This window comes from Panthera leo, chromosome A2 (genome assembly GCF_018350215.1).
Source record: "Panthera leo isolate Ple1 chromosome A2, P.leo_Ple1_pat1.1, whole genome shotgun sequence".
Classification (NCBI taxonomy): Eukaryota; Metazoa; Chordata; class Mammalia; order Carnivora; family Felidae; genus Panthera; species Panthera leo.
Window position 1 is genome coordinate 8344646 of NC_056680.1, and position 24975 is coordinate 8369620.

At 49.3% G+C, this 24975-nt stretch overlaps 1 protein-coding gene and 1 long non-coding RNA gene across 9 annotated transcripts in view; one reads left to right on the forward strand and one right to left on the reverse strand.

The window, feature by feature from the left end:
• The first annotated feature begins 7180 nt into the window (after positions 1 to 7180).
• The window catches only part of LDLR (low density lipoprotein receptor), a 39509-nt gene continuing 21714 nt past the window's right edge, over positions 7181 to 24975 (forward strand). Inside the window, exons 1-5 of one of the 8 annotated variants that reach the window (XM_042928459.1) lie at positions 7181 to 7259; positions 7990 to 8167; positions 21354 to 21476; positions 22439 to 22561; positions 24574 to 24960. In XM_042928459.1, the coding sequence (XP_042784393.1) occupies positions 8083 to 8167; positions 21354 to 21476; positions 22439 to 22561; positions 24574 to 24960 (718 nt within the window). In that variant the 5' untranslated portion in view covers positions 7181 to 7259; positions 7990 to 8082. Of the gene's footprint in view, positions 7260 to 7294; positions 7472 to 7989; positions 8168 to 14018; positions 14224 to 14741; positions 16610 to 18093; positions 18114 to 21353; positions 21477 to 22438; positions 22562 to 24573; positions 24961 to 24975 lie in introns of those variants that run through there. The other 7 variants (XM_042928463.1, XM_042928460.1, XM_042928461.1 and 4 more) reach the window with 7 other exon arrangements.
• Positions 13594 to 14799, reverse strand: LOC122213979. The gene is made up of 2 exons (XR_006199715.1): positions 14623 to 14799; positions 13594 to 14012 (listed from the first exon to the last, which is right to left on the reverse strand). It is a non-coding gene; the product is annotated as an uncharacterized LOC122213979 (long non-coding RNA).

Here is a 24975-nt window from a genome sequence, read left to right on the forward strand (position 1 = left end):
ACTGTCAGCACAGAGCCCGACACGGAGCTCAGTCCCATGACTTGCAAGATCATGACCGAAGCCGAAATCAAGAAGAGTCTGACGCTTCACCGACTAAACTACTCAGGCACCCCAATAAACACTTTTTAATTTGTTGAATGCGTTTGATCAATCTCAAGGATCCTGAAATGGTTGTCTGTGCGAACCCTGTCTAGTTTCATTGTTGCTTTTAGGGCGTGCATTTGCCAGGATCTTCCCTCCCCATCGGTTTGGAAGTCCACATTTTTTTCGTTTGTTGTAATGACTTTGCCTTTATTTCAATAGATGCGAATTTACTTTAGTGCTTGCAGAAAGTCACCTCACCACACTCTCGATTTCAGGATATTCAGGATGAGGCCAGTTTAAAAATGAGTCCTCTGAGGAGAGCAAAAAGTACAAGTGGAACTTTGGTATGACAAAATGTCATATGATCCATGAATTGGTATAATATAACTTGTTGGTGAAAGACACCAAGATGCAAAATAATACTGAATTACTGGGCACAAGTGTATACATCTCGTGCAGAGTCTAGAGTTGGGGCCTCACAGTGTTGGAAAACCCATCCACCTGTGTTGTTCCTCTAGCAACAACCAGACATACGTCCAAGGTCACCTCGTGGCCCAAGATGGCTGCTGGTACTCCATCTATCCATTCCACCTTCCAGCCACCAGTAAGGAAGCAAGGGGAAAGAGAAGGCCCCACCCCGCCCCTTAGAGACCCAGTTTGGAAACTGACATATCACTCTCTTATGCCCTTTGGCCACAACATAGTCATGTGGCCACACAAAGCCACACAGTAAGCTGAGAAATGCAGCCTTGCTTCTGGTACCTACGTGCCCAGCTAAAGTTAAGGACACACAGTTTGCTCACTGCCTGCTGGATGGTGGTTATGCCCAGGTTTCAGATGAGAAAACAGGCACAGAGAAGGGAAGTACGTATTTGCCCCGAGGCTGCACTGCCAGCCCTGGAAGCAGTGTTGTCAGGCCATACCCCCCTGCCTCCCAGGTCTGATGGTTGTGGGTTTGAATCCTGGCCCTGCCACTCCCAGGCTGTGTGGCCTTGGGCAGCATTCAGCACTTTCTGAGCCCACTGGGAGATAAGAAACCAAAAGGTACTTGGGAGGGTTCTACTTCCTGCTTCAGGCATTCCTCCATTTTCTATGGTGACAACAAAAAGGAAGATAATTTTTTAAGTGAAAAAAGTGGGGGCGCCTGGGTGGCTCAGTGGTTAAGCATCCGACTTCAGTTTAGGTCATGATCTCATAGTTCACGAGTTCGAGCCCCACGTTTGGCTCAGCACTGACCGCTCAGAGCCTGGAGCCTGCTTCGGATTCTGTGTCTCCCTCTCTCTCTGCCCCTCCCCGACTTGTGCTGTTACTCTCTGTCTCAAAAATAAACATTAAAAAAAAGTTTTTGTTTTCTTGTTTTTTTGTTTTTTTGTTTTTAATAGAGAAGAAGAGTATAGACCTGGAGCAGTGTGGCTCTTGATCTCAGGGTCATGAGTTCCAGCACCATATTGGGCATAGTGTTCACTTTTACAAATAATAAAATAAAAAAAAATAAAAAAAAAAAAAGGTGGGATGTAGACTCCCATAGGTGACAGAAGGCCACAAACATCTCCCACCCCACGTGCCCTTCTAGAACCTTGCAACTCCCCCATTCGATTTCATTGGATACGGAGTCTAATTCTCCTCCCCCAGAATTTGGCTTGGGACCTGCTGGTCACCCGCAGAGTGCAACGCAAGTGACACAGGGCACCACAGCTCCGCCCTGTTTGCTGGAAGGCTCCCTCCAAGGTGCCAGCTGCCCGGAGGCTGAGGAAGCCAAAACAAGCTGATGCCGAGAGACCCCCCCTAAGATCTGCACAATGAGGGGCGCCTGGGTGGCTCAATCGGTTGAGCATCCGACTTCGGCTCAGGTCGGGATCTCGCGGTTCGTGAGTTCAGATTCTGTGTCTTCCTCTCTCTGCCCCCTCTCTGCTCACGCTCTGTCTCTCAAAAAGGAATCAACGTTAAAATTTTTTTTTGTTTTAAATAAAAGATCTGCACAACGAGAAGGAAGAGGTGCCTGGCCAACCCCCGAGTTCTCAGGCTCCAGCCCCTAGCTCTGTACGCCTGCCCAGCTGAGCCCTTCCCCCACTCCTGGCACATGGAAACCCTGAGAGAGAATAAAAAGGATTGGGTTTTTTTAGGCACTGAGCTGTGGGGTGATTTCTTAGGCAGCAGCAATAACTGGAACATCCTGAAACAAGTTTTCAGAGGACACGGGTCTAATTAACCCGGACAGATCTTTAGAGCATTCCTCTGAACCGAGTTACTGCCACGTGAATGTTTAGAGAAAGTTCTCTCAGGATGCACCCCAAGCACACGATGTCCGGAACAGCTGTTAACTCCCGGGACCGGGGACAAGAGAATGGAGTTGGGAGCTTCTCCAAGCTGATGAGGTTCTGGACACCTGTCCATTATAAGAACCATTTCTTTCTTTTCTTTTTTTAATGTTTAGTTTTGAGAGAGAGACAGAGCGCACGCAGGGGAGAGGCGGGGGCGGGGGGGGAGGCGGTTACACAGAATCCGAAGCAGGCCCCAGGCTCTGAGCTGTCAGCCCCGAGCCCGACACGGGGTTTGAACCCACGGGTCAAGATCATGACCTGAGCCGAAGTCGGATGCTTAACCGACCGAGCCACCCCGGCGCCCCAAGAACCATGTCTTAATTCCTCACCAATGTTTAACTCAACAGAAGATTTCTAGGTTATGTCATGGTCTCGAAGATTTCTACTGCAACCAGGCCATTCATTTTTGGGGGGAACGTTAATATTTATGAAGTGGCCAAGGCCCACATGATCATGTTCCTCCCACACCTGACTGCCCCCCTTCTCAAGTGGCCCCAGTGGCCCCCATCAGACCATCTCAGCTGTCATCCCTTTCCCTGAGGCTCCACCACCCGGTCAGTGTCCCAGCTCGGGCCATTCTCCTAAGTAACTTCAATCTACTCACCTTGCCCTTTGTCCACCCCCGGCCCCCACCTCGAGCTTCAGCCACCATCACGGGTGTGATCAGCTCCTCCCTGATTCCCTGGCTTCCACTCTCTCCCTGCCAGGCTGTCCTTCCCACATGGCCAGAGGCGTCTAAACTCTCAACTCCTAGGTGCATGTGAGCCCCAGATCCTCTGAGCTGGCAACTCTCCAGCCATAAGCACTTTAAACCTCAGCCACCCTGAAATTTTACACCACACGCTCACTGGTGTTTGCCCAAGCGCTTTCTTCCCATAATGGCCCACCTGGCAAATCTCCTTCCTCTGAGCCTCATCTCAAATGTTGCTTTCCTGCCCCTTCTTGCCTTCCTTGATATCCTGGGAGAGGAAGCAAATAGACCCTCCTGAAGAGAATCCTAAAAATCGTTTCTTTCCCAGAGGGCCCGGGTAGCTCAGTCAGTTAAGCATGACTCTTGGTTTCGGCTCAGGTCATGATCCCACGGTTCGTGGGTTTGACTGTTTGTGGGTTCGAGCCCCATGTCTGGCTCTGCACTGGCAGTGCAGCCTCTGTGCTTGAGATTCTCTCTCTCTCCCCCTCGCTGTCTCTGCCCCTTCCCGGCTTATGCGCACGCACTCTCCCTCTCTCTCTCAGAATAAATTTGAAAAACGTTGGTAAAAAATAAAGATAAAAAACAGTGATGAAATACTTTATTTATTTATTTATTTTCATTATTTGGCCTAGCCAATTGGCAACGATTTGTTAAATGCTAACACACAGCGTTGGCAAGGCAGTGGGCAGGCAGGCTGACATCAGTGCGGCGATACCTGGATACGGCTTTCCGAAAAGCAAGTAGACAAGATGACTCAAAATATTTATACTCCGTTCTCAGGAATTTCCCTTAAGGAAATCATTAGGGATACAGTCCGTAGAGAACAGCTATCCTTTCCATGGGTTTGGTGGGAATAAAAGTGCTCAACAAGGCAGCATCAACACCCATTAGGGTTTATCCAGAAGATACTGAATAGCCATTAAACATATTATGGGCAGGAGAAAGGGCTTATATATGATACAAGGAGGGGGAAATGGGCTATAAATGGTATTGTCCAATAAAATTTGAGTTAGGGGCGCCCGGGTGGCTCGGTCAGTTAAGCGTCCGACCCTTGATTTCAGCTCAGGTCACGATCTCCGGGTCCATGAGATGGAGCCCCGCATCGGGCTCTGTGCTGACAGTGCAGAGCCTGCTTGGAATTCTGTCTCTCCCTCTTTTTCTGCCCCTCCCTCACTCTGTCTCTCAAAATAAATGAATTTGAGGGATAGAGAGAGACAGAGTGTGAGTGGGGGAGGGGCAGGGAGCGAGGGAGACACAGAACCCAAAGCAGGCTCCAGGCTCTGAGCTGTCAGCACAGAGCCTGATGTGAGGCTTGAACTCCCTGACTGTGAGATCATGACCTGAGCTGAAGTCAGATGCTTAATCGACTAAGCCACCCAGGAGGTGCCCCTAAGCATTTTTTTTTTTAAAGAATTTGAGTTAAGTCTATCGTCTTATTAATTGTATTGTACTAATGTTAATGTCCATAGTCAATAAAGTACTATGGTTATGTAAGAATATGTAAGATTATCTACCATTGGGAAAGGCTGGGGGAAAGGTCCATGGGACCTCTCTGTACCGTTTTGCAACTTCTGTGAATCTATCATTATTTGAGAATAAGAGTCTAAAAAATTGTCTCATGATGAAACCTGGTTATATGTTGCTGTAACAAACATTCTCATCGTCTAATTGGGATCTATCAACAAAGGGTGACTTCTTTTCTTTACATACTACAGGGTCGTATAATGGTAGTTACCCAGGGACCCAGAAACCTGGAGGCTCTGACTTGACAGTTGCCTCCATAGTCACCAAGGCAGGAAAATGAAACTTAGAGCATCTCCCTGAAGGTGACACTTCTGCCTAATGTCTTTGGCTGAATCAAGTCATATGGCCACCTATAGCTTCCCTCAGGGACAAAAGGAGCAATCGTTTTGGGTCCTAGAAGAACAAGTTTAGTGAGTACCACAATGTACATAGGAAACCATCTCGGGGCGCCTGGGTGGCTTAGTCGGTTAAGCGTCCGACTTCAGCTCAGGTCATGATCTCACAGTCCCTGAGGTCGAGCCCCACGTTGGGCTCTGTGCTGACAGCTCGGCCCCTGGAGCCTGTTTCAGATTCTGTGTCTCCCTCTCTCTCTGCTCCTTCCCCATTCATGCTATATATCTGTCTCTCAAAAATAAATAAACGTTAAAAAAATTTTTTTAGAAAAACAAAAGAATCTCGGGGGCCTGGGTGGCTCATTTGATTGAGTGTCCAACTCTTGGTTTTGGCTCAAGTCATAATCTCACAGTTCTGAGTTTGAGTCCTGCATCGGGCTCTACTCTGATAAGGCAGAGCCTGCTTGGGATTCTCTCTCCCTCTTTTGCTCTGCCCCTCCCCCACTTGTGCTATCTCTCTCAGGATAAACTTTACAAAAATAAGTAAATACAAAATAAAAAATAATCCCATTTCATAAAGACATACATTACACATATATAAAATAGATTACAGGAATAAATAATACACACGGTGATGATCTTGAGTTGTTTGCGGACGTCTCTTCTTGGTAATTTCTATGTTTTTCTGTTTTCTACTTTCTAAAGTTTTTACATTTAAGCATGTGCTGTAATCCAAGATCATAATGGAAATAAATAAAATTTAGATCAACCTCAGAGAGATAGTCTAAGTAGGAGACAATGAGGATGAGAATTTGAGGAAGTAACTCGGTGGTGGTTTTTCTAGCCCCAGGCGTTTGTTATTCAGTCTGAGTCTCATTGACATTTTATCCAGTGGGATTCTTGTTTACAAATGACATAAACCAGCCTGGGTGGTTTTTGAATCAAAAGGACCATGGGGGCTGGATTCCTAGCCTGGCTCTGGAGTCAAAGTCTTGGGTGTGAGAATAGGATTGGCCGATTCCAGGTCACATGCTCGTGTTCCTGTGCAAGCGATGCTGGGAAAGCTCATAGCTATCCTTTAGAATTTCTTTCTTTTTTTAATTAAATTTTTTTTAATGTTTATTTATTTTTGAGACAGAGAGAGACAGAACATGAACGGGGGAGGGTCAGAGAGAGGGGGAGACACAGAATCTGAAGCAGGCTCCAGGCTCCGAGCTGTCAGCACAGAACCCGACGCGGGGCTCGAACTCACAAACCACGAGATCATGACCTGAGCCGAAGTCAGTTGCTTAACCGACTGAGCCACCCAGGTGCCCCAGAGCATGCGACTCTTGATCTCAGGCTCGTGAGGTTGAGCCCCACATTGGGTGTAAATAAACTTTAAAAATAAAAATAAAAAGGTGATCCTGAAGCTGACCTCTGTTGGCTTTCTTCTCAACCGTTCTCAGTATGTGGCTTTCACCTTCATGCAGGTGAGACAGTGGCTAACACCTCCAGGCACTGCCGTAACATCCAGACAGGAGGAGAAGAAGGCGGAAAAGTCAACAGCCAAAGAAAGCATTTCTCCTTTCAAGGATTGTGTTTTTACAGGAGCAGGCATTTCCACCTGCTTCACTGATTACAACTGGGGCTCAGGGCTACCAGCAACAGCAAGGGAGTCTGGATCAGTATAGCCTGGGTACATCACAGCCTGAAATGGGATTGGGATTTGATAGAAATAAACAAAGGAAAGGGATGTAAAATGGTGCAGCTGCTGCAGAAAACCATATGGAGTTTCTTCAAACAATTAAAAATAGAATAACCGGGTGCCTGGCTGGCTCAGTCAGAAGAGCGTGTGACTCTTGATCTTGGGGTTGTGAGTTCGAGCCCCGCATTGGATGTAGAGATTACTTAAATAAATAGAAGTTAAAAAAAAATGAGGGGCGCCTGGCTGGCTCAGTCGGTTAAGCCTCCGACTTCGGCTCCGGTCATGATCTCACCATTTGTGGGTTCGAGCCCCCGCAACGGGCTCTCTGCTGTCAGGGCCTGCTTGGAGTCCTCTGTCTTCCGCTCTCTCTGCCCCTCCCCCCTCTCAAAAATAAACATTAACAAAAAAGAAGAAGGGAAAGAAAAGGCACTGTAGTTGCAGGCAGCTAGAAGTATCCATTTTCCCTGCAAACAGGTGTGATGTACCCCCTCACCTCTCCCCCACCTCTGTGACGCAAGACCATGAGTTGCAGTCAGTTCAGCCAAGGAGCACAGAGCTCCAATTCCAGGCCGTCAGGCCTCTGACTGTTGTAACATGCAGAATGGGAAGGGCAGGCACAGGTCTGTGGGGCCCCTGGAGGGCTTCTCCCGGGGGCTTTTTCTCCCTGGATTCCCATGGGTTCCTGGCAGCCAGGGTAGGGGCGGCCTGAAAGACAGGGCTGGGAGGCCGAGTTGCCCTTGACTTAGACCCCGAGGCCAAGGCTCACCCTGGCTGACGCAAGAAGCTGTAGGAGCCAAGGTCTCATCCGTGGCTTAGAGGAGATTTTCATAATGTGGGTTGTTTTTTTTTTCTCATTTATTTATTTTCCTCCCTCCTTTCCTTTCCTCTTTCCTTTCTATTTTTATTTTAGTTTTTCTTCTCCTTTCTAATTTTTCATCACGGCAAAATACACATAACATAAAACTCCCCACCTGAACCATTTTTTTAAAGGTTATTTATTTATTTTGAGAGAGAGAGAGAGAGAGAGAGACCGTGAGCAGGGGAGAGGCAGAGAAAGAGGGAGAATCTGAAGCAGGCTCTGTGATGCCAGCGCAGAGCCTACGCGGGGCTCGAACTCACGAAACCGTGCCGTCATGATCTGAAATCAAGGGTCGCACACTGACTGAGCCACCCAGCGCCCTCTCCCCCCCCATCTTAACCATCTTAAGTGCACGGTTTGGTGGCTGGTGTTATATAATCATGACCGTATCCACCTTCAAAACATTCCCAAACTGAAATGCTGTCCTCATTAAACACTGCCTCCTGGTAACCACCATTTTCTTTCTATCTCTATAAATCTGGCCCCTCCAGGGACCTCCTCTAGATGGAACTGTACAGTATTTGTCTTTCCGTGACTGCTCTGTTTCACCTTTTCCTGAATCGCCTAAGTGGTGCTACATCGATATGACGCATCCTGGTAAGACGTCGAGCATCACAGGACACGGTGAAAGACACTTTCCCACCTGCCTCCTCAGATCGGGACCTAGGGGTATGTGCCTCCCAAGGACGTTGGGACCCCGGTGGCGTCTCAGACTAAATGTAAACCGAATCTGACGGTCATCCCCTCCGTGGCCGGACCGTGGTCCAGCCTGATCATTGCTCATCACTGCGCTTGAGTCTCCTAGTTCCCGCTCTGTCCCCCCCACAGCAGCCAACAGGCGCCTGGGAGCACCCAAGTCCTGCCCCTCCTCTGCTCAGAACCCTCCGTGGCTCCGACTTTTGGGGTAAATGCCAGCGTCCTCCCCACTGCCCACAAGGCCTTGCACAACCTGTCCCCATCACCTCTTCTCACTCACTCTAACCCAGCCACACTGGCCTCCCTTCTGGAATGTTCTAACCTCAGTCCTACCTCAAGTACCTTCTACCTGCTAATCCCTCTGCCCACATCGCCCTTCCTTTGGCCAGGTCCTTTTTGTTATTCAGGCCTTCGCTTAAAAGCCCCCATCCTCAGAGAAGCCTCTTTCCTTTTCCCATCTAAGCTCAGCCCATTGGTGTGAGGGACACTGCTAATATTATCTATCTTGCTCTAGGTGGTGGTTACACAGATGAGTACCTATGAAATAAGTCTCTGAAGGGGTGGGGGAAGGCACCTGGGTGACTCAGTCAGTTGAGGGCTCGACTCCCGGTTCGGCTCAGGCCATGATCTCACAGTTTGTGAGTTCGAGTCCCGCATCAGGCTCCGCTCCAACAGCAAGGATTCTCTCTCTAGCCCCCCTCGGTGTTCTCTCTCTCCAAAAAATAAAATGAGGGGCTCCTGGGTGACTCAGTCGGTCAAGCGTCCGACTTTGGCTCAGGTCATGATCGCACGGTTTGTGGGTTCAAGCCCCGCATTGGGCTCCGTGCCGACAGTTCGGAGCCTGGAGCCTGCTTCGGATTCTATGTCTCCCCCTCTCTCTGCCCCTCCCCTGCTCATACTCTGCCTCTCTCTGTCTCTCAAAAATAAATAAATGTTAAAAAAAATTTTTTTTAAATAAATGAACTTAAAAAAAAACTAAAGCCATGTACAACTCTAAAAAAAAAAATCTATGGAGCTGTACACATAAGGTTTGTGGACCACATTGGATGTATATTTTATCTCCATGCAAAAAAGTCATAGGGGCGCCTGGGTGGCTCAGTTGGTTAGGCAGCTGACCAGCTCAGGTCATGATCTCGCGGTCTGTGGGTTCGAGCCCCGCATCGGGCTCTGTGCTGACAGCTCAGAGCCTGGAGCCTGTTTCGGATTCTGTGTCTCCCTCTCTCTCTGCCCCTCCCCTGCTTGCTCTCTGTCTCTTTCTCAAATAATTAAAAAAAAAAGAGTCATAAAAATAGACACCTCCCACACTAGCCACTCTTGTTTCATATTATCCTCTCGTGTTTTGAATCTGGTTATCCCAAACCATCTCACTGATTTGTTTCATGCTATCTCCTGCCCTGGAACTTCAGCTCCAGGAGGGGTGAAGTCTTGTCTCCCTGGGGTCCTCAGCACCATAGAACGTTCCTGGGACACAGTAGACACTCAGGAAATTTTTGTTGAATGAGGAATAAAGACAAGGAAACAGAGACCCAGAAAGTGATTTGTCCAAGGTCCTAGAATTTGGCCCGGCCAGATTTCCCATACCTCTGAAGCTTTTCCAGCGTCTTCCAGATATTTCAAAATTCAGAAAACTCCCCATGTGCGGGCAGGCTGTAAGCAATGCATTTCACATGGGTGTATTTCATGAAACGTGACAAGGTGCGGACTCTGAATGACCAAACCTTGCATTTCAGGATTCGTGTGGATGACGAACTGGTGTGAGTTAAGTATAAAATATAACCTAAGAGGCATAATCCCCACTCATTCCCGCTCTCCCTGCCCCCACCTCACCTCTTGCCCAGGCCTCTCTCCCACCCTGTCCCATGACCGAATTAATGAATCATCTGCCCAAATTACCACGTTAAGCATGCATCTCTCAGCTCCGTGGCCTCAAATGCTTCTCACTGCCCTGGAAATAGTTTCCTTCATTTGAAGGGCATGCCAAGGCCTCTCGGGTGTCCATCCTCATCTTCTTTCAGCCTTCCAGGGTTCCACACGTGTGCCCCGCCCTTCAGCCCACCTCTCCCTGTCCCCACCTCAGTGCCTCTCCTGCCATGCACAGTTGGGCAGTTTGAGGTTCAAAGAACAATTGAGCGGAACGTACAGAGATTTCCCACATACCTCTGCCCCCCTACAGTCACGGCCTCCCCACCATCAACATCCCCACCAGAGTGGTGCATTCGTTACAATGGAGGAACCCGCGCTGACACGTCATTGTCACCCAGCGTCCATAGTTGACATTACGGTTCATTTTCCATGTTGTACGATCTCTGAATCTGGACAAAGGTATGACATGTAGCCACCGTTACGGTAGAACACGGAATCATTCCACGGCCCTAAAAAAACCTCTGGCCTCCGCCCATTCACCTTGCACCCCCCAACCCCCCCGCCCCCAGATCCCTGGCAACCACTCATCGCTTTACCATGCCCATAGATCTGCCCTTTCCAGAATGTGACACACACAGTTGCAAGTGTGGAATAGCTTGTTAATACGCATTTATGGTTCCTGCAGGTCTTTTCATGGCTTGAAAGCTCATTTCTTCTTAGTATGGATATTCCATTGGCTGGATGTGTCATGGTTTATTTATTCATTTACCTGCTGAAGGATATCTTGGTTGCTCCCAGGTTTGGGCTGTTATGAATAAAGCTGCTATAAACATCCGCATGCAGGGTTTTTAAAAAAAATTTTTTAACGTTTATTTATTATTGAGACAGAGAGAGAGCTTGAGCGGGGAAGGGCAGAGAGAGAGAGAGAGAGAGAGACAGAATCCAAAGCAGGCCCTGGGCTCCGAGCTGTCACACAGAGCCCAACACGGGGCTCGAACTCGTGAACCCCGAGATCATAACCTGAGCTGAAGTTGGCCCCTTAACCAACTGAGCCACCCAGACGCCCCACCGACTGAAGTTCTCATGTCATTTGGGTACATAGCAAAGAGTGATTTCTGGATCATAGTAAGAGTGTGTTTACTTTCGTAAGGAATTGCCAAACTCTCTTCCGTGCCTCACCACCAGTGACACACCACGGTTCCAATTTCTCCACATCCTCACCAATGCTTGTGCTTTTCTGGTTTTGGATTTTGACATTTTTTTAAAAAGGTTTATTCATTTTTGAGAAGGAGAGGGCAAGCAGGGGAGGGGTGGTGGGGGGAGGGGGGGACACAGGATCTGAAGCAGGCTCTGCGCTGATAGCAGAGAGCCTGACACGGGGCTCGAACTCATGAACCGTGACATCAGGACCTGAGCCAAAGTGGGATGCCTCACTGACTGAGCCACCCAGGTGCTCCCTTTTGTTCGATTGTTAATCGGGTCGTTTCGTTGTTGAGTTGTAGGGGGTCTTTACGTATTTTGGATGCTAAACCCTTATCAGATGCAGGATGTGCAAAATATTTGCTCCCCTTCCATAGGTTGTCTTTTCATTCTCTTGTGCGTGTCCTCCGATGCGCGGTAGTTTTTGATTTTTCTGAGATCTTTTCTAAAGATTTTTCTTTTACTGCCCGTGCTTTTGGTGTCGCGTGCAAGAGATCATTGCCAAGTCTACTGGCATGAAAGTTTACTTCTATTTTTTCTTCTAAGAGTTTCATAGCTTTAGCTCTTCCTTTTACACCTTTGCTCCAGTCTGAGTTCATTTTTGTATGTGGTGAAAGTAAGAAGTGTCCAACTTTATCACTGTGCACATGGCTATCCAGTTTTCCCAACACCATTTGTTCAAAACACTGCCCTTACCTTATTGAATGGTCTTGGCACCCTTACGAAAAATCATTTGACCGGACCTGCGTGGTTTATTTTGGGCTCTGTATCCTAGTCCATTGGTCTATGTCCGTCTTTATGCCAACACCACACCGGTTTTGTTGTTGTTTTTTGTCTTAAGTTTCTTTCTTTATTTTGAGATAGTACGAGCAGGGGAGGGGCAAAGACAAAGGGAGAGAGAATACCAAACAGGCTCCGCACTGTCAGCTCGGAGCCTGATGCGGGGCTCAAACTCATGAACCGTGAGATGGTGACCTGAGCCGGGATCAGGAGTCAGACTTTTAACCAGCTTGAGCCACCCAGGCGCCCCAATACCACACTATTTTGATTACCGTGGCCTGAAGGGAAAGGAAGGGAACAAGAGAAGAAGGAAAAATGATGTAGTTGTAACAGAAAAAAAAGCAAATCCATATATGGTGCTTATTTTGTGCCAAGCGTGGTTCTAATCAATCACTTTATACATCTATGTATTACTAATTTACTTAATTGTCAAAACAACCCTATGAGCTAGTCCTGAATGGAGGCTCCTGTAAGTGGAAGCAGAGAAATTAAACAGCATGACTCCATTCTTAAGGCAATATATGACCATGGCCATGTGTGTGGCAGGGACAGAGTGGCCTTGCGATTTCCACGGGGAAGGTCAAAGAGAGACCTTGTCCAGGCCTAGGCACCCCCGAAATGTTCTTTACAGAGCTTTTATGGCCCTTTTCCACGCCTGCCCTTACATCTATGTAGAATTAGCTTTGAAAACATTAAGCCAAGTCCCTTCCCAGGAGAGAGCTCCTTCCTGGTAAATTTTTTCAGCCCTGATGGGGAGAAAGGGCCTCCAACCACCAGGTGAATAAGAGAAAGCTGGGCTCAAAACCAGAAACTGGGCTTGTTAGGTGTTGTAACTGTTTTGAAGGGAAAGAAAACTTAGTTTTATTTATTTGACAAAAAAAAAAAAAAAGTAGCATGTGGTCTTAGGAACGGAATTTGATGATGACATTCATAAATGTGCCAAAAACTCCCAGAACCTGCCCATCCTTACAAATTTTCCCAGGTGATTGTTAATTATCTCAATTGACACTCCCCCCCCCCCCGCCCCCCCATGGAACCTGCCATGTAAGGGAAGCAAGCATGATTTCCTCTCCTTTCCTCGTTGGAAAAGCTAATTTATTCACCCAGGGTCTGATTCCCAAGCTGGAGCTCCAGACTGCTCTTTCTTACTCTGGATTAATCGCGCGTTTCCTTCTGAGGTTTCAATCGTTCCCTTTCTGCCTCCTCTCTTGGGTTTCCCCATAAGCCTGCTGAGAGGTTAGTTCACCCTCCCAGGATCAATGTGTAAAACCCCAGAGAATTCTGCTCATTCCTGGAGGACCCTTCCAAGACTGCCAGACCCTTAATGGGGTTCAGGCAAGATTCTCACATGTGCCTTTTTGGCAAGGGGCTGCTGGCATCTCACCCAAAAGAGACTCGATTCTTAAAAGCAGCTCTCCATCAGCCCTCTGTGATTAAGGCAATCAGGTTCAACTCTGCAAGCTGTTTTGTTTTGATTTTGCTTCGGGGAGAGGAAGCAGCCTGGTTGTTCGAGTCCTTCTCCTAAAAGAATAAATCAATATTTATGTCCAGACCCCGACTGGATCAATGATTTTAGAGATGTTTTTGCTCATATTGATCCAAACGCTGGATTCACTGGATCAGTTGGGGGCTGTACTTTTGTGAAGATTTTATTTAAATTCCTCACTGATGAGTATTTTGAAGAAAACTCCGTTAACATCTCTATACGATTCCTAGAAAGGCAAAGGCAAGTAGGGAAAGGCGACGGTAAAGTTTCCGATACGTCCCGTTTTCCCTTTGGAGGCACAGGGGGCGATGGTCATTAGCCTATTAGACGATTCGGGAGCGAGGTTTGGAAAAGACTGGAATCCGACTCAGGGCTTCACGGGTTAACAGCCCTTGTAACATCGGCCGTTCGAAACTCCTCCTCTCGAAACTCCTCCTCCCGCAGTGAGGTGAAGATATTCGAAAATCACCCCACTGCAAACTCCTCCCCCTGCGAGGAAACTCACATTGAAATGCTGCAAATGACTGGGGCCCCGCAGGCAGTCGCCGCCGGGCCGCGCCAAACCCGGGTTTCCTGTGCGGACTTTGCGGACCCAGACTCGGGCCGGTGTTTTACGGGCGGAGGCTTGGGAGCATGAGGGCCGCGGGCTGGGGGCTGAACTGGGCCGCCGCCCTGTTCCTCGCAGCGGTGGGGACGGCAGGTAAGGCTGGCTCCAGGCGCCCGCGTGCGGTGCGATGACCCCCCAGAACTTGGGGAGCCCCTTGGTAATTTGCGGGAAGGATGCGAAAAATGCCCCCATCCTTTACGACTTGTGGGAAAATGGCACGAAGTCCTTCCCAAACGGCTGGAGGGAGCGCTGAGGGTTGCGAGGGTTTGGGGATGTGGGGGAGTCAGGAGAAGCGGGGTGAGGTTTTCCCCACAAGTCTCCGCCAGAAGGGGGGACCCCCCTTATCTTCCCTCAGACCGGGACACGGGGCTCTCCAGCCCTAGGGAGGCAGGGACCCCCCCCCCCCTCCCCCCGAGCTGTTGTAGGGAGAGGACTAGCAGAAGCCCTGGGGTCCCTGCGGGCGCCCGTTTGCGCCCGCCCGCGGACAAGTACCCAGGCGCCCCAGGCAGCTTCCTATTGCGCTAGGGAGGCTCCGGACCGCGGAGCCGGACGCTGCGATGCCTCGCGGGCGCTACACGCGCGCTTCTGCCGGTGGCCACCGCCTCCAGCCCCGCCTCCGGCTTCGAGGGCCAGTCCCCAAGCTCCCATTGGGCGCGATTGGAACAGGCGAGCCTCGAGCCACTCCCCTCGGCCAATGGGAGTCGGCGGATGCGGCGGGGCGGGGCGGGGCTGGGACGAGGGCTGGGCGGGGCTCGAGGTGCGGCTTGGGACGCGCGAAGCACCTGGTTGCGTGAGGCGGCCGAAGGAGTTCCCTCGCGTCCGTCCAGCGCTCCTGTCACAAAGGCGACGCGTCCCGGGCCCCCGGAGTCGCCTCCGTGAGCGTGGGCAAGGTGCCTACCGCGCTCCTGGGCCGCCTTCGCGCAGCCCAAGGTTTCCTTCGAGATCTGGCCCGAGCCCATTTCGTCCCCGTGGCCGCCGTCGCTGCCCCTGCCCGAGTTCACATCCGTGTCCCCAGGCCACCCCTCAGGGCCTACCTCCTTCCCTGGTTGAACCGTTGCCTCAGAAATGCCCGCCCCTCTTCGGTCGGAAGCGGAGACCTTCCACCCGGGCGGGGATCGGGAGGCGCCGACATCGGATGGATCCCTCAGGGTGGCCCTGTTTGTTTCGAAGCTCTGAAGGGGGGGTTCGACGACTTTTTTCCTCTTCGGGGGTTTCAGGGGGGTTGAGATTTAGTGAAGAGACTGGTTGGTGCCTGCTCCTGAGTTACCCGGTGGCTTTAAATGAACTGCCGGAGGCATCTGACCTCGCCCTGGATATTAGATAAGTGATCTTTTTCCTACTTAGAACCGGAGCAGCCCCTAAAAGAATCGGGGCTGCCTAGTATCGGGATTGCCGGAAACTTTTCCACGGATGGGGCGGTGGCTTTGCGTGGGGCGCTTTGAACTCTTGGAATTCCTGCCCGTGACGCATCAGTTTTGGCTGAGAGTCGAGGAAGGGAGTTGATGCCATACAGCTGAGGATTGAGATAATTCTGCCACCCAGTTGTGTGAAGAGGAGGGAGTGTGGCTGGTCAAGAGGCACTTGGTTTGGCCTGTGTTTCAAACGCTGATGGGCTTCATCCCTAGGAGGAAATGATGGCAGTGATGTCTTGAGCAAGATGGGTTGCTGACTTTAGTTTTCTCTCTCACCGAGTGGCTGAGGATCTGATGTAATCTGTGTTCGCCAGGAGGCTCTGAGACCCGAGGGGTTCCCCAGACTCCTGGGAGCCAGCAGTTCCTCTGCTCTGGTGTTAACCTGATGATGTATATTTGTGGCAGCCCTGTTTTGCGCCAGCTTGCTCCTTAGCGGTCTTTAAAGCATTTTGGGGAGGTGGCAGGGGATAAAATTTCTTGTCCCGTTTCCTTGAAAATGGAAGTCCTTGGAATCCGAGCTGCATGCGTTCACTTAGCCGGGTCAAAATCCGTTATCTGCGGAGTATCAAGTATGCCCAGGGCACACACCAATTCAGAAAAAATAGAGCATCCTGCGAAGAGTTGTCTCTGCCTTGGCAACATGCCCCCGGGGGGATTCAGTGGTCATTGCTGGTCATACTTTTCTTCTTGGACAACACCGGCAAAAAGGGAGATTTTTTTGAGACTGCAAAGCTTCAAGGGGAACTACCTGGCTCATTGTGTCTTTCCAGGATATTTCTGCTCTTATCTGTAGGGTTCCTTCCCCGGTAAGATCCAATTCTAGATAGCTTTGTTGCTCAGTGCTTTGATGGCCCTCACATCCCGTGTTAAGTACATTAATAGAGTCCACACTTTACCCGGCTGTCAAGCAAGTGACATTTGTTGCTAAGACACTGTGGAACTTAGCAGCAGTGAACAACCACAGAAACAGGCTACCCCACCCTGAAGGAGCTGACTGCAAAATCTTCCATCGAGATCACCCCTGAGGAAAATGCCTTGAGATCACCTAGTTTGGAAAAGAGCCCTTGGTAAATTGATTTCTTATTCATTTTCAGCTGAGTCCGTTAGCTCTGGCCATTTTTTTTTCCACGGAAATGGTTCTGTCTGTAGTTTTGATGGCCCTCAACAACAGCTATCTTCAGTAGCATGGGAAAGAAAACATCGAAAGCATTTTACCACCTCATTTGTGTGCTGGTGAAAAAGCAGAAATGTGTATTCTCCTTTTCTGTTTCGATAACCTTGTTCCTGGCTTGTCACTCGTGACAGGAGAGATTTAAAGGCTATTTAGAGATTTGAGCGTGGGGGCCGGGGGCCGGCAGGGGTACGGTGGGTGTGGTTCTTGTGCAACCCTAGCAGAGAGGAGTTCAGGGGTGGGGTGCTCCAGGTTGCTTTTACTGAAATTAGATGAAACTGACCAGGAAAACCAAGCCTTGATTGGGCAACAGGGAGGAAGCAAGAAAACCCTGTGGTTTCTTTGGGTGATGGTGCTTTAAATTGGACTGGTTCTGGAGCGCCTGTGTGGCTTAGTCGGTTAAGCGGCTGACTTCAGCTCGGGTCAAGAGCTCGCGGTCCGTGGGTTTGAGCCCCGTGTCGGGCTTTTGTGCTGGCAGCTCGGGACCTGGAGCCTGCTTTGGATTCTGGGTCTCCCTGTCTCTCTGCCCCTCCTCCCTTGCTCTCTCTTGCTCTCTCTCTCTCAAAAAAAAAAGAAAAGAAAAGAAAAAATCAACATTTAAATTGGACTGGTTCTGACCCTTTGCCAGGATGGTGTTTTCTGCTGTGGGGACACCCATCTGATGGGGTGTCCCTCGGTGCTCCCTGTTCCTGATCCCCGTCCCCACCAGCAATGCTATTACTACTATTTCCAGTCTTTCCTGTAGCACGTTCTGGTGGTAAAATAGAGCTTTGTGCAAAGGTTGGCAGGCCAGAGCCGTGGATTAGTGGTAATGGAAGTTGTGAGCCCCTAGGGGAGGAGGGGATGACAGAAGCTTCTCCTCCACCATCCTCACTGCGAGTGCCCCTGGCCTGAACTTCCTTTTTAATTTTTTCTGAGTCCTGGAATTCCAATCACTCTTTTACCCACCCTGTGTGCCAGCAGCGAGCAGTGAGTCATATCCCGTTGTGGGTACAACTACGATTCAGCTATGAGTCAGTGCAGTGTGGGGCGTACTGTAGAGGCAGGTCTGAGAGACTCCTCCTGTTCAGGTCACTCTTTGGACAATTCGATTCTCAGGATGTGTAACCACAGCAGATCCCAAAGCTCAAGGCATTCTCTTCTCTCTTACTTTCTGTCTTCTACTCGTTCTCCATGACACCTGGGGGCTCTGCAGCATGGCCACCTCAAGCGTGGCCTTCTTGTAATTCAGTTACCAGGTTCTTTGATTTTTTTTTTTTTTTTCTAAGAGCTTCTTAGATTTCTCTATTGGTATCCCCTCTATTCTCCTTTCAACCCCGCCCTCAATTTTCTCCTAGTGTCATCTGACTGGTTTCCTAACCTCTGGCAGAAGCACTGGACTTGAACTTTGAAGACCCAGAGTTTGTTGGCTTTTTTACTTATTTATTTATTATTAAAAAATTTGTTTCTAAATTTTTGAGAGAGAGCGGGAACAGGGAAGGGGCAGAGAGAGAGGGAGACACAGAATACAAAGCAGGCTCCAGGCTCTGAGCTGTCAGCACAGAATCTGACGTGGGGCTCGAACCCATGAACCGTGAGATCATATTCTGAGCCAAAGTCAGACTCTTAACTGACTGAGCCTCCCAGGTGCCCCCCAAATTTTATTTATTTATTTGTTTTTAAATTTATTTATTTTGAGGGGGCAGGGAGAGAAAGAGAGAGTGAGTGAGTATGAGTGGGGGAGAGGGAGAGAAAGAATCCCAAGCAGGCTCCACACTGTCAGCATGGAGCCCGACGCAGGGCTCGAACCCACGAGCCGTGAGATCATGACCTGAGCCAAAATCGAGAGTTGGATGCTTAACTGACTGAGCCAGCCAGGTGCCCCGGAAGGTGGTTTTTTAAAACTGGGTCCCAAAGTCCCTAGCCCCCAGAGCCCTCAGGCCAGGTTCAAGATTGGGTTCAAACCTAGAGGGGGCCTGGAGGTCTCTGGGCTTATCTACTCCCATTGGAATGACCAAAGATAACAAAAGGCACTTGGGAAGGTTAGAGAATTAGCGTAACTAGCACGAAAGTCAGGCGTGTGCAGCAACTGGCATTGCAATTATTTCACTTAATTATTTTTTCTTACCTCTTAAAAAATCTCAAAAATAAAGCATTCCTTGAAGAAAAATGACGCTGAAGTGAATTGGCCACTATTCCCTATGCAGAAGCACAGATAAGATTCTGTTTCTCAAAAAAAAAAAAAAAAAAAGGACCATACTGAACTATTACGAACTATTCTGAACCTTGTTTTTCTCCCCCCCAGTTAACAAAATACGGGCACCTGGTGGCTCAGTATGTTAAGTGTCCAACTTCAGCTCGGTTCATGATATCACAGTTCATGAGATTGATCCCTTCGTCAGACTCTCTGCTGTCAGCATACAGCCTGCTTCAGATCCTCTGTTTCCCTCTCTCTCTGTCCCTCTCCCACTTGCACATGTTCTCTCTCTTTTTTTCTCTTCTAGGGGCACTGGGCTGGTTCAGTCGATGGAGCCTGTGCGGTCTTGGGATTGTGGGTTCCAGCCCCACCATGTTGGGTGTAGAAATGGCTTAAAAATGAAATCTTACAGGGGTACCTGGGTTGTTCAGTCAGTTGAGTGTCTGACTCTTCATCTCAGCTCAGGTCTTGATCTCAGGGTTATGAGTTCAAGCCCCACATTGGGCTCTGTGCTGACAGCTCAGAGCCTGGATCCTGCCTTGGATTCTGTGTCTCCCTCTTTCTCTGCACCCTCCCCCCCTTACACTCTCTCCTCTCTCTCTCTCTCTCTCTCTCTCTCTCAAAAGTAAATAAGCACTAAAAAAAAAAAAAGATAAAACAGATGTTCCAATCAGATATGATGGAAAGTCAGGCAAAATAAATACAAATAAGTTATCAAGAACACTATTTGAATTGTGGTTTCATGTGCCCAACTGTTAATGATTAACCCAGCCTTGGGGTGCCTGGCTGGCTCAGTCCGTGGAGCACGCAACTCTTGATCTCGGGGTTGTGGGTTCAAGCCCCATGTTGGGTGTAGAGATTAGTTAAAAATCTTTAAACAACCAAAAAACTGTACAACATGACTTGAGATTTTAAATCTAAGTAGGAAACCATCATGAATAAGATTTATTTATTTAAAACATTTTTAAATGTTTATTTAAAGAGACAAAGTGTGAGTTGGGGAGGGGCAGAAAGAGAGGGAAGCACAGAATCCAGAGCAGGCTCCAGGCTCTGAGCTGTCAGTAGGGGATCAAAGCTATAAACTGCGAGATCATGACCTGAGCTGAAGTTGGACGCTTAACTGACTGAGCCTCCCAGGTGCCCCTATGTATGTATGTATGTATGTATGTATGTATGTATGTATGTATGTAGCTAGCTAGCTAACTAGCTGGCTAGCTAGCTTGAGAGGGGGATTGAGGGGCAATGGGAGAGAGAGAAAAAAATCCCAAGCAGGCTCCACACTCACTGTGTAGCCCTGTCCCACAAACCTGGGATCATAACCCGAGCCGAAATCAGGAGTCAGATGCTCAGCCGACTAAGCCAGCCAGGCACCCCAATTATTATTATTTTTTAAGTAGGCTTCACCCCTAGCATGGGAGCCTGACTCAGGGCTTCAAACTCACAACCCTGAGAGCAAGACCTGAGCTGAGGGACCCTTGGGTGGCTCCACTGGTTAAGCATCTGACTCTTGGTTTTGGCCCAAGTCATGATCTCACAGTTTGTGTTTGAGTCCCACTGTGGGCTCTGAGCTAACAGCTCGGAGCCTGCTTGAGATTCTTTCTCTCTCTCCCTCCCTCCCTCTCTCTCTCTCTCTCTCTCTCTCTCTCTCTGTCCCTCCCCTGCTTGTGTGTGGGCGCACAAGTGCTCTCTCTCTCTCAAAATAGAGACAGAGAAAGAAAGAAAAAGAAAGAAAAGAAAAAAGACAAAGACCTGAGCTGAGATTGAGTCTTGATAGTTTGAAAACCTCTTAGTGACATCAATTTGGATCCTTACTCTCAAAGGAATGTGAAGATTTAAAGTTACAAATAGACCAAGGAAACTGGTAGTTATCACACCTCTATCTATATTGAAGTAGATTAAAAGACATTCTAGGGGCACCTGGGTGGCTCAGCTGGTTGGCTCAGGTCATGATCTCCTGGTTCATGAATGAAGCCTGGTATCGGGCTCTGTGCTGACAGTGCGGAGCCTGCTTGGGATTCTCTGTCTGCTCCCCCCACCCCCAAAAATAAATAAACTTTAATGATTTCTCAGAATTTTGTCTCTTTTTATTTCCTCCCTACCTACTAGAGAAGGCCCCTCATTTTTCCTTCAGCTTGATGATTTAATAGTGTCAATTTTCTTCATTACTGTTTCCAGCACAGGTTTGTAATATGCTTTATTCGTGTGCAGGGAAGGATTTTTTCCCCTACCTTAATGGACCCATACCATTATGTCAAGTTTTACACATTGTTGGCAGGCCGCTCTTCTAGATCTATTCTTTGCAGCTTCCACTATACTTTTGGTTTATGAAATTTGTTGTGTGTGTTCTGTTTCCTGGGAAGGATCGGATTCATTCCTCAGCTGGCAGGAAATAGACACGCACAGGTGACGTCGTCAGTTTCTGGTTCTGGCACTGAATGGTGTTTTCTCTTCCCTTCTCTCTCAGTGGGGGACAAATGTGGGAGAAACGAGTTCCAGTGCCAAGATGGAAAGTGCATCTCCTACAAGTGGGTTTGTGACGGGAGTGCCGAGTGCCTGGATGCCTCAGATGAGTCCCAGGAGACCTGCAGTGAGTCCCCTTTGCGAGTAACACGCTTCCTGCCCTTTTTGATGACAGTGGGTGACAGATGAGGTGGAAATCAGTCCGCAGATTGATGTGTTCAACCATGAATTGGGACTTGGGAGAAGAGTTATTTCTGGAACTTAACTTTAACAACTTAAAAAAAAAAAAAAAGTGAAATTTACATAAGATAAAATTAACCATTTTAAAGTGACTAGTTCAGTTGTATTGATACAGTCACAATGCTGTACAACCACCACCTCTGTCTCCTTCCAAACCTTTCCATCACTTCACGTCTGATTTTTTTATTTTTTTTTTTTATTTTATTTATTTATTTTTTTTTTTTTTAAATTTTTTTTTTTTTAACGTTTATTTATTTTTGAGACAGAGAGAGACAGAGCATGAACGGGGGAGGGTCAGAGAGAGAGGGAGACACAGAATCTGAAACAAGCTCCAGGCTCTGAGCTGTCAGCACAGAGCCCGACGCGGGGCTCGAACTCACGGACCGCGAGATTGTGACCTGAGCCGAAGTCGGATGCTCAACCGACTGAGCCACCCAGGCGCCCCACGTCTGATTTTTTTAACAAGCTCCGTCAGATACCCTTCATTTTGACCCAGAAAGGTGGGCGTGGCACCCTCCTTTTGAAAACTGTTTTTCCTCTGCAAAGCGGGGGCTGGTGAGGCAGACCGGGCTTCCTTTAAAATTTTTTTTTTTTTCAACGTTTTTTATTTATTTTTGGGACAGAGAGAGACAGAGCATGAACGGGGGAGGGGCAGAGAGAGAGGGAGACACAGAATCGGAAACAGGCTCCAGGCTCCGAGCCATCAGCCCAGAGCCCGACGCGGGGCTCGAACTCACGGACCGCGAGATCGTGACCTGGCTGAAGTCGGACGCTTAACCGACTGCGCCACCCAGGCGCCCCAAACCGGGCTTCCTTTAGAGTGAAGGCTCGATCCCGTTTCTCCCACAGTGTCTGTCACCTGCAAGCCGGGGGACTTCAGCTGTGGGGGCCGTGTCAACCGCTGCATCCCTGAGTCCTGGAGGTGTGACGGCCAGGTGGACTGCGAGAATGGCTCGGACGAGCAAGGCTGTCGTAAGTGTGTTCCCTCCCCTGCCCGCCCCTACCCCTCTGACCTAACCGGAGCCGCGGATAGGCTGCTCTTCACCTGGCTCTGTCTCTTGGGGTCTCATGCCAACCCCCCTCACACGGTACGAACCCCACCTTGCCCAAGGGGCATTGCAGCGGATAGTGATGACATCACGTCTACGGTCATCCGCACACACAGCGAGGCTGTCTTGCCCGGTGTCTCCCCCAACCACATGGCACACGCTCTGGTGAGTCGCCGTGACCACCACCAGCCACGCTGGGAGGCTGAGTGCACAGTAGGTCCCGCCTGGCTGAGACCTGATCACCCAGCTAACCATTGACGAGAAGAAAAAAAGCTTCACCAAGTTGAGGGTTCTGCCAAGAAACAAGAGGGGAGCGCACTTTGGAGAGCTGGGTGCCTGTCCTGACTCTTTCATGTTAGTTGGTTAGTTTTTATTTTTTTATTTTTATTTTTATTTTTTTTTTAATTTTTTTTTTTTAACATTTATTTATTTTTGAGACCGAGACAGAGCATGAACAGGGGAGGGGCAGAGAGAGAGGGAGACACAGAATCTGAAACAGGCTCCAGGCTCTGAGCGGTCAGCACAGAGCCCGACGTGGGGCTCGAACTCACAGACCACGAGATCATGACCTGAGCCGAAGTCGGACGCTTAACCGACCGAGCCACCCAGGCGCCCCAGTTGGTTAGTTTTTAAACTATCATTTTGGGGCGCCTGGGGGGCTCAGTCGGTCAAGTGTCCGACTTCAGCTCAGGTCATGATCTCACAGTCCGTGAGTTCGAGTCCCAAGTCAAGCTCTGCACTGACAGCTCAGAACCTGGAGCCTGCTTCACATTCTGTGTCTCCCTCTCTCTCTGCCCTTCCCGTTTGCCCTCTGTCTCTCAAAAGTAAAAACATAAAAAAAATAAAAAAAATAAAAACTGTATTGTTTCTTGTTTTAGATGTATTTGTTTATTTTGAGAGAGAGAGAGAACAGGCAGGGGGGGAGCAGAGAGAGAGGAAGAGAGACAGAATCCCAAGCAGGCTCCACACTATTAAGCATGGAACCGGATGCGGGGCTCATACTCTTGATCCCCTGAGATCATGACCTGAGCCGAAATCAAGAGTCAGATGCCTAACTGACTGAGCCACCCAGGCACCCCTTTGTTGTTATTTTTTTTTAATGGAGCAAGGTTCCATTAAATAACAAAGATAATGTCAGATCTTCAAGTTCAGAAAATGTAAAAATCCAGGATATTAAAAAAAAACAAAAAACAGCACATGAGTGTTCACATACATTTACTTTTTTTATTTTTTTTATTTATTTTTTTTTAATTTTTTTTTTCAACGTTTTTTATTTATTTTTGGGACAGAGAGAGACAGAGCATGAACGGGGGAGGGGCAGAGAGAGAGGGAGACACAGAATCGGAAACAGGCTCCAGGCTCCGAGCCATCAGCCCAGAGCCTGACGCGGGGCTCGAACTCACGGACCGCGAGATCGTGACCTGGCTGAAGTCAGACGCTTAACCGACTGTGCCACCCAGGCGCCCCGACATTTACTTTTTTTAAAAGATTTTATTTTTAGGGTGCCTGGATGGCTCAGTAAGTCAAGTGTCCGACTTGGACTCAGGTCATGATCTCACCGTTGCGTTCCTGAGTTTCAGGCCCCCCCCCCCCCCCCCCACCCCGGCCTGGGGCTCTGTGCTGACAGCTCAGAGCCTGGAGCCTGCTCTGTGTCTCCCAGTCTCTCTGCCCCTTCCCCACTCGTGCTCTGTCTCTCTCAAACATTTAAAAAAAAATTTTTTTTTTAATAATCTCTACACCTAGGGTGGGGCTCGAACTTACAGCCCTGAGATCCAGAGTCACAGGCTCCACCTACTGAGCCAGCCAAGCGTCCCCACATACATTTACAACCCTCCTGGGGTTCGGTGTCCTCATCTGTGGAATGGGCTGCTACTGAGGAGGAGAGGCTCTCTGGTGACCCCGTTGTCTTTTCCCATCCCCCTCCTTCCCCTGCAGTGCCCAAGACGTGTGCCCAGGATGAGTTCCGCTGCCAGGACGGGAAGTGCATCTCCCTGGAGTTCGTCTGTGATTCGGACCGCGACTGCTTAGACGGGTCCGATGAGGCGTCCTGCCCCGTGCCCACCTGCAGCCCCGCCCACTTCCAGTGCAACAACTCCGCCTGCATCCCCGAGCTGTGGGCGTGCGACGGCGACCCGGACTGCAAGGACGGCTCAGATGAGTGGCCGCAGCGATGCGGGGGCCGCAACACGTCAGCCCCACAAGGGGACGACAACCCCTGCTCGGCGCTGGAGTTTCACTGCCACAGTGGCGAGTGCATCCACTCGAGCTGGCGCTGTGACGGCGGCCCTGACTGCAAGGACAAGTCTGACGAGGAGAACTGCGGTAGGGGCGCCACCG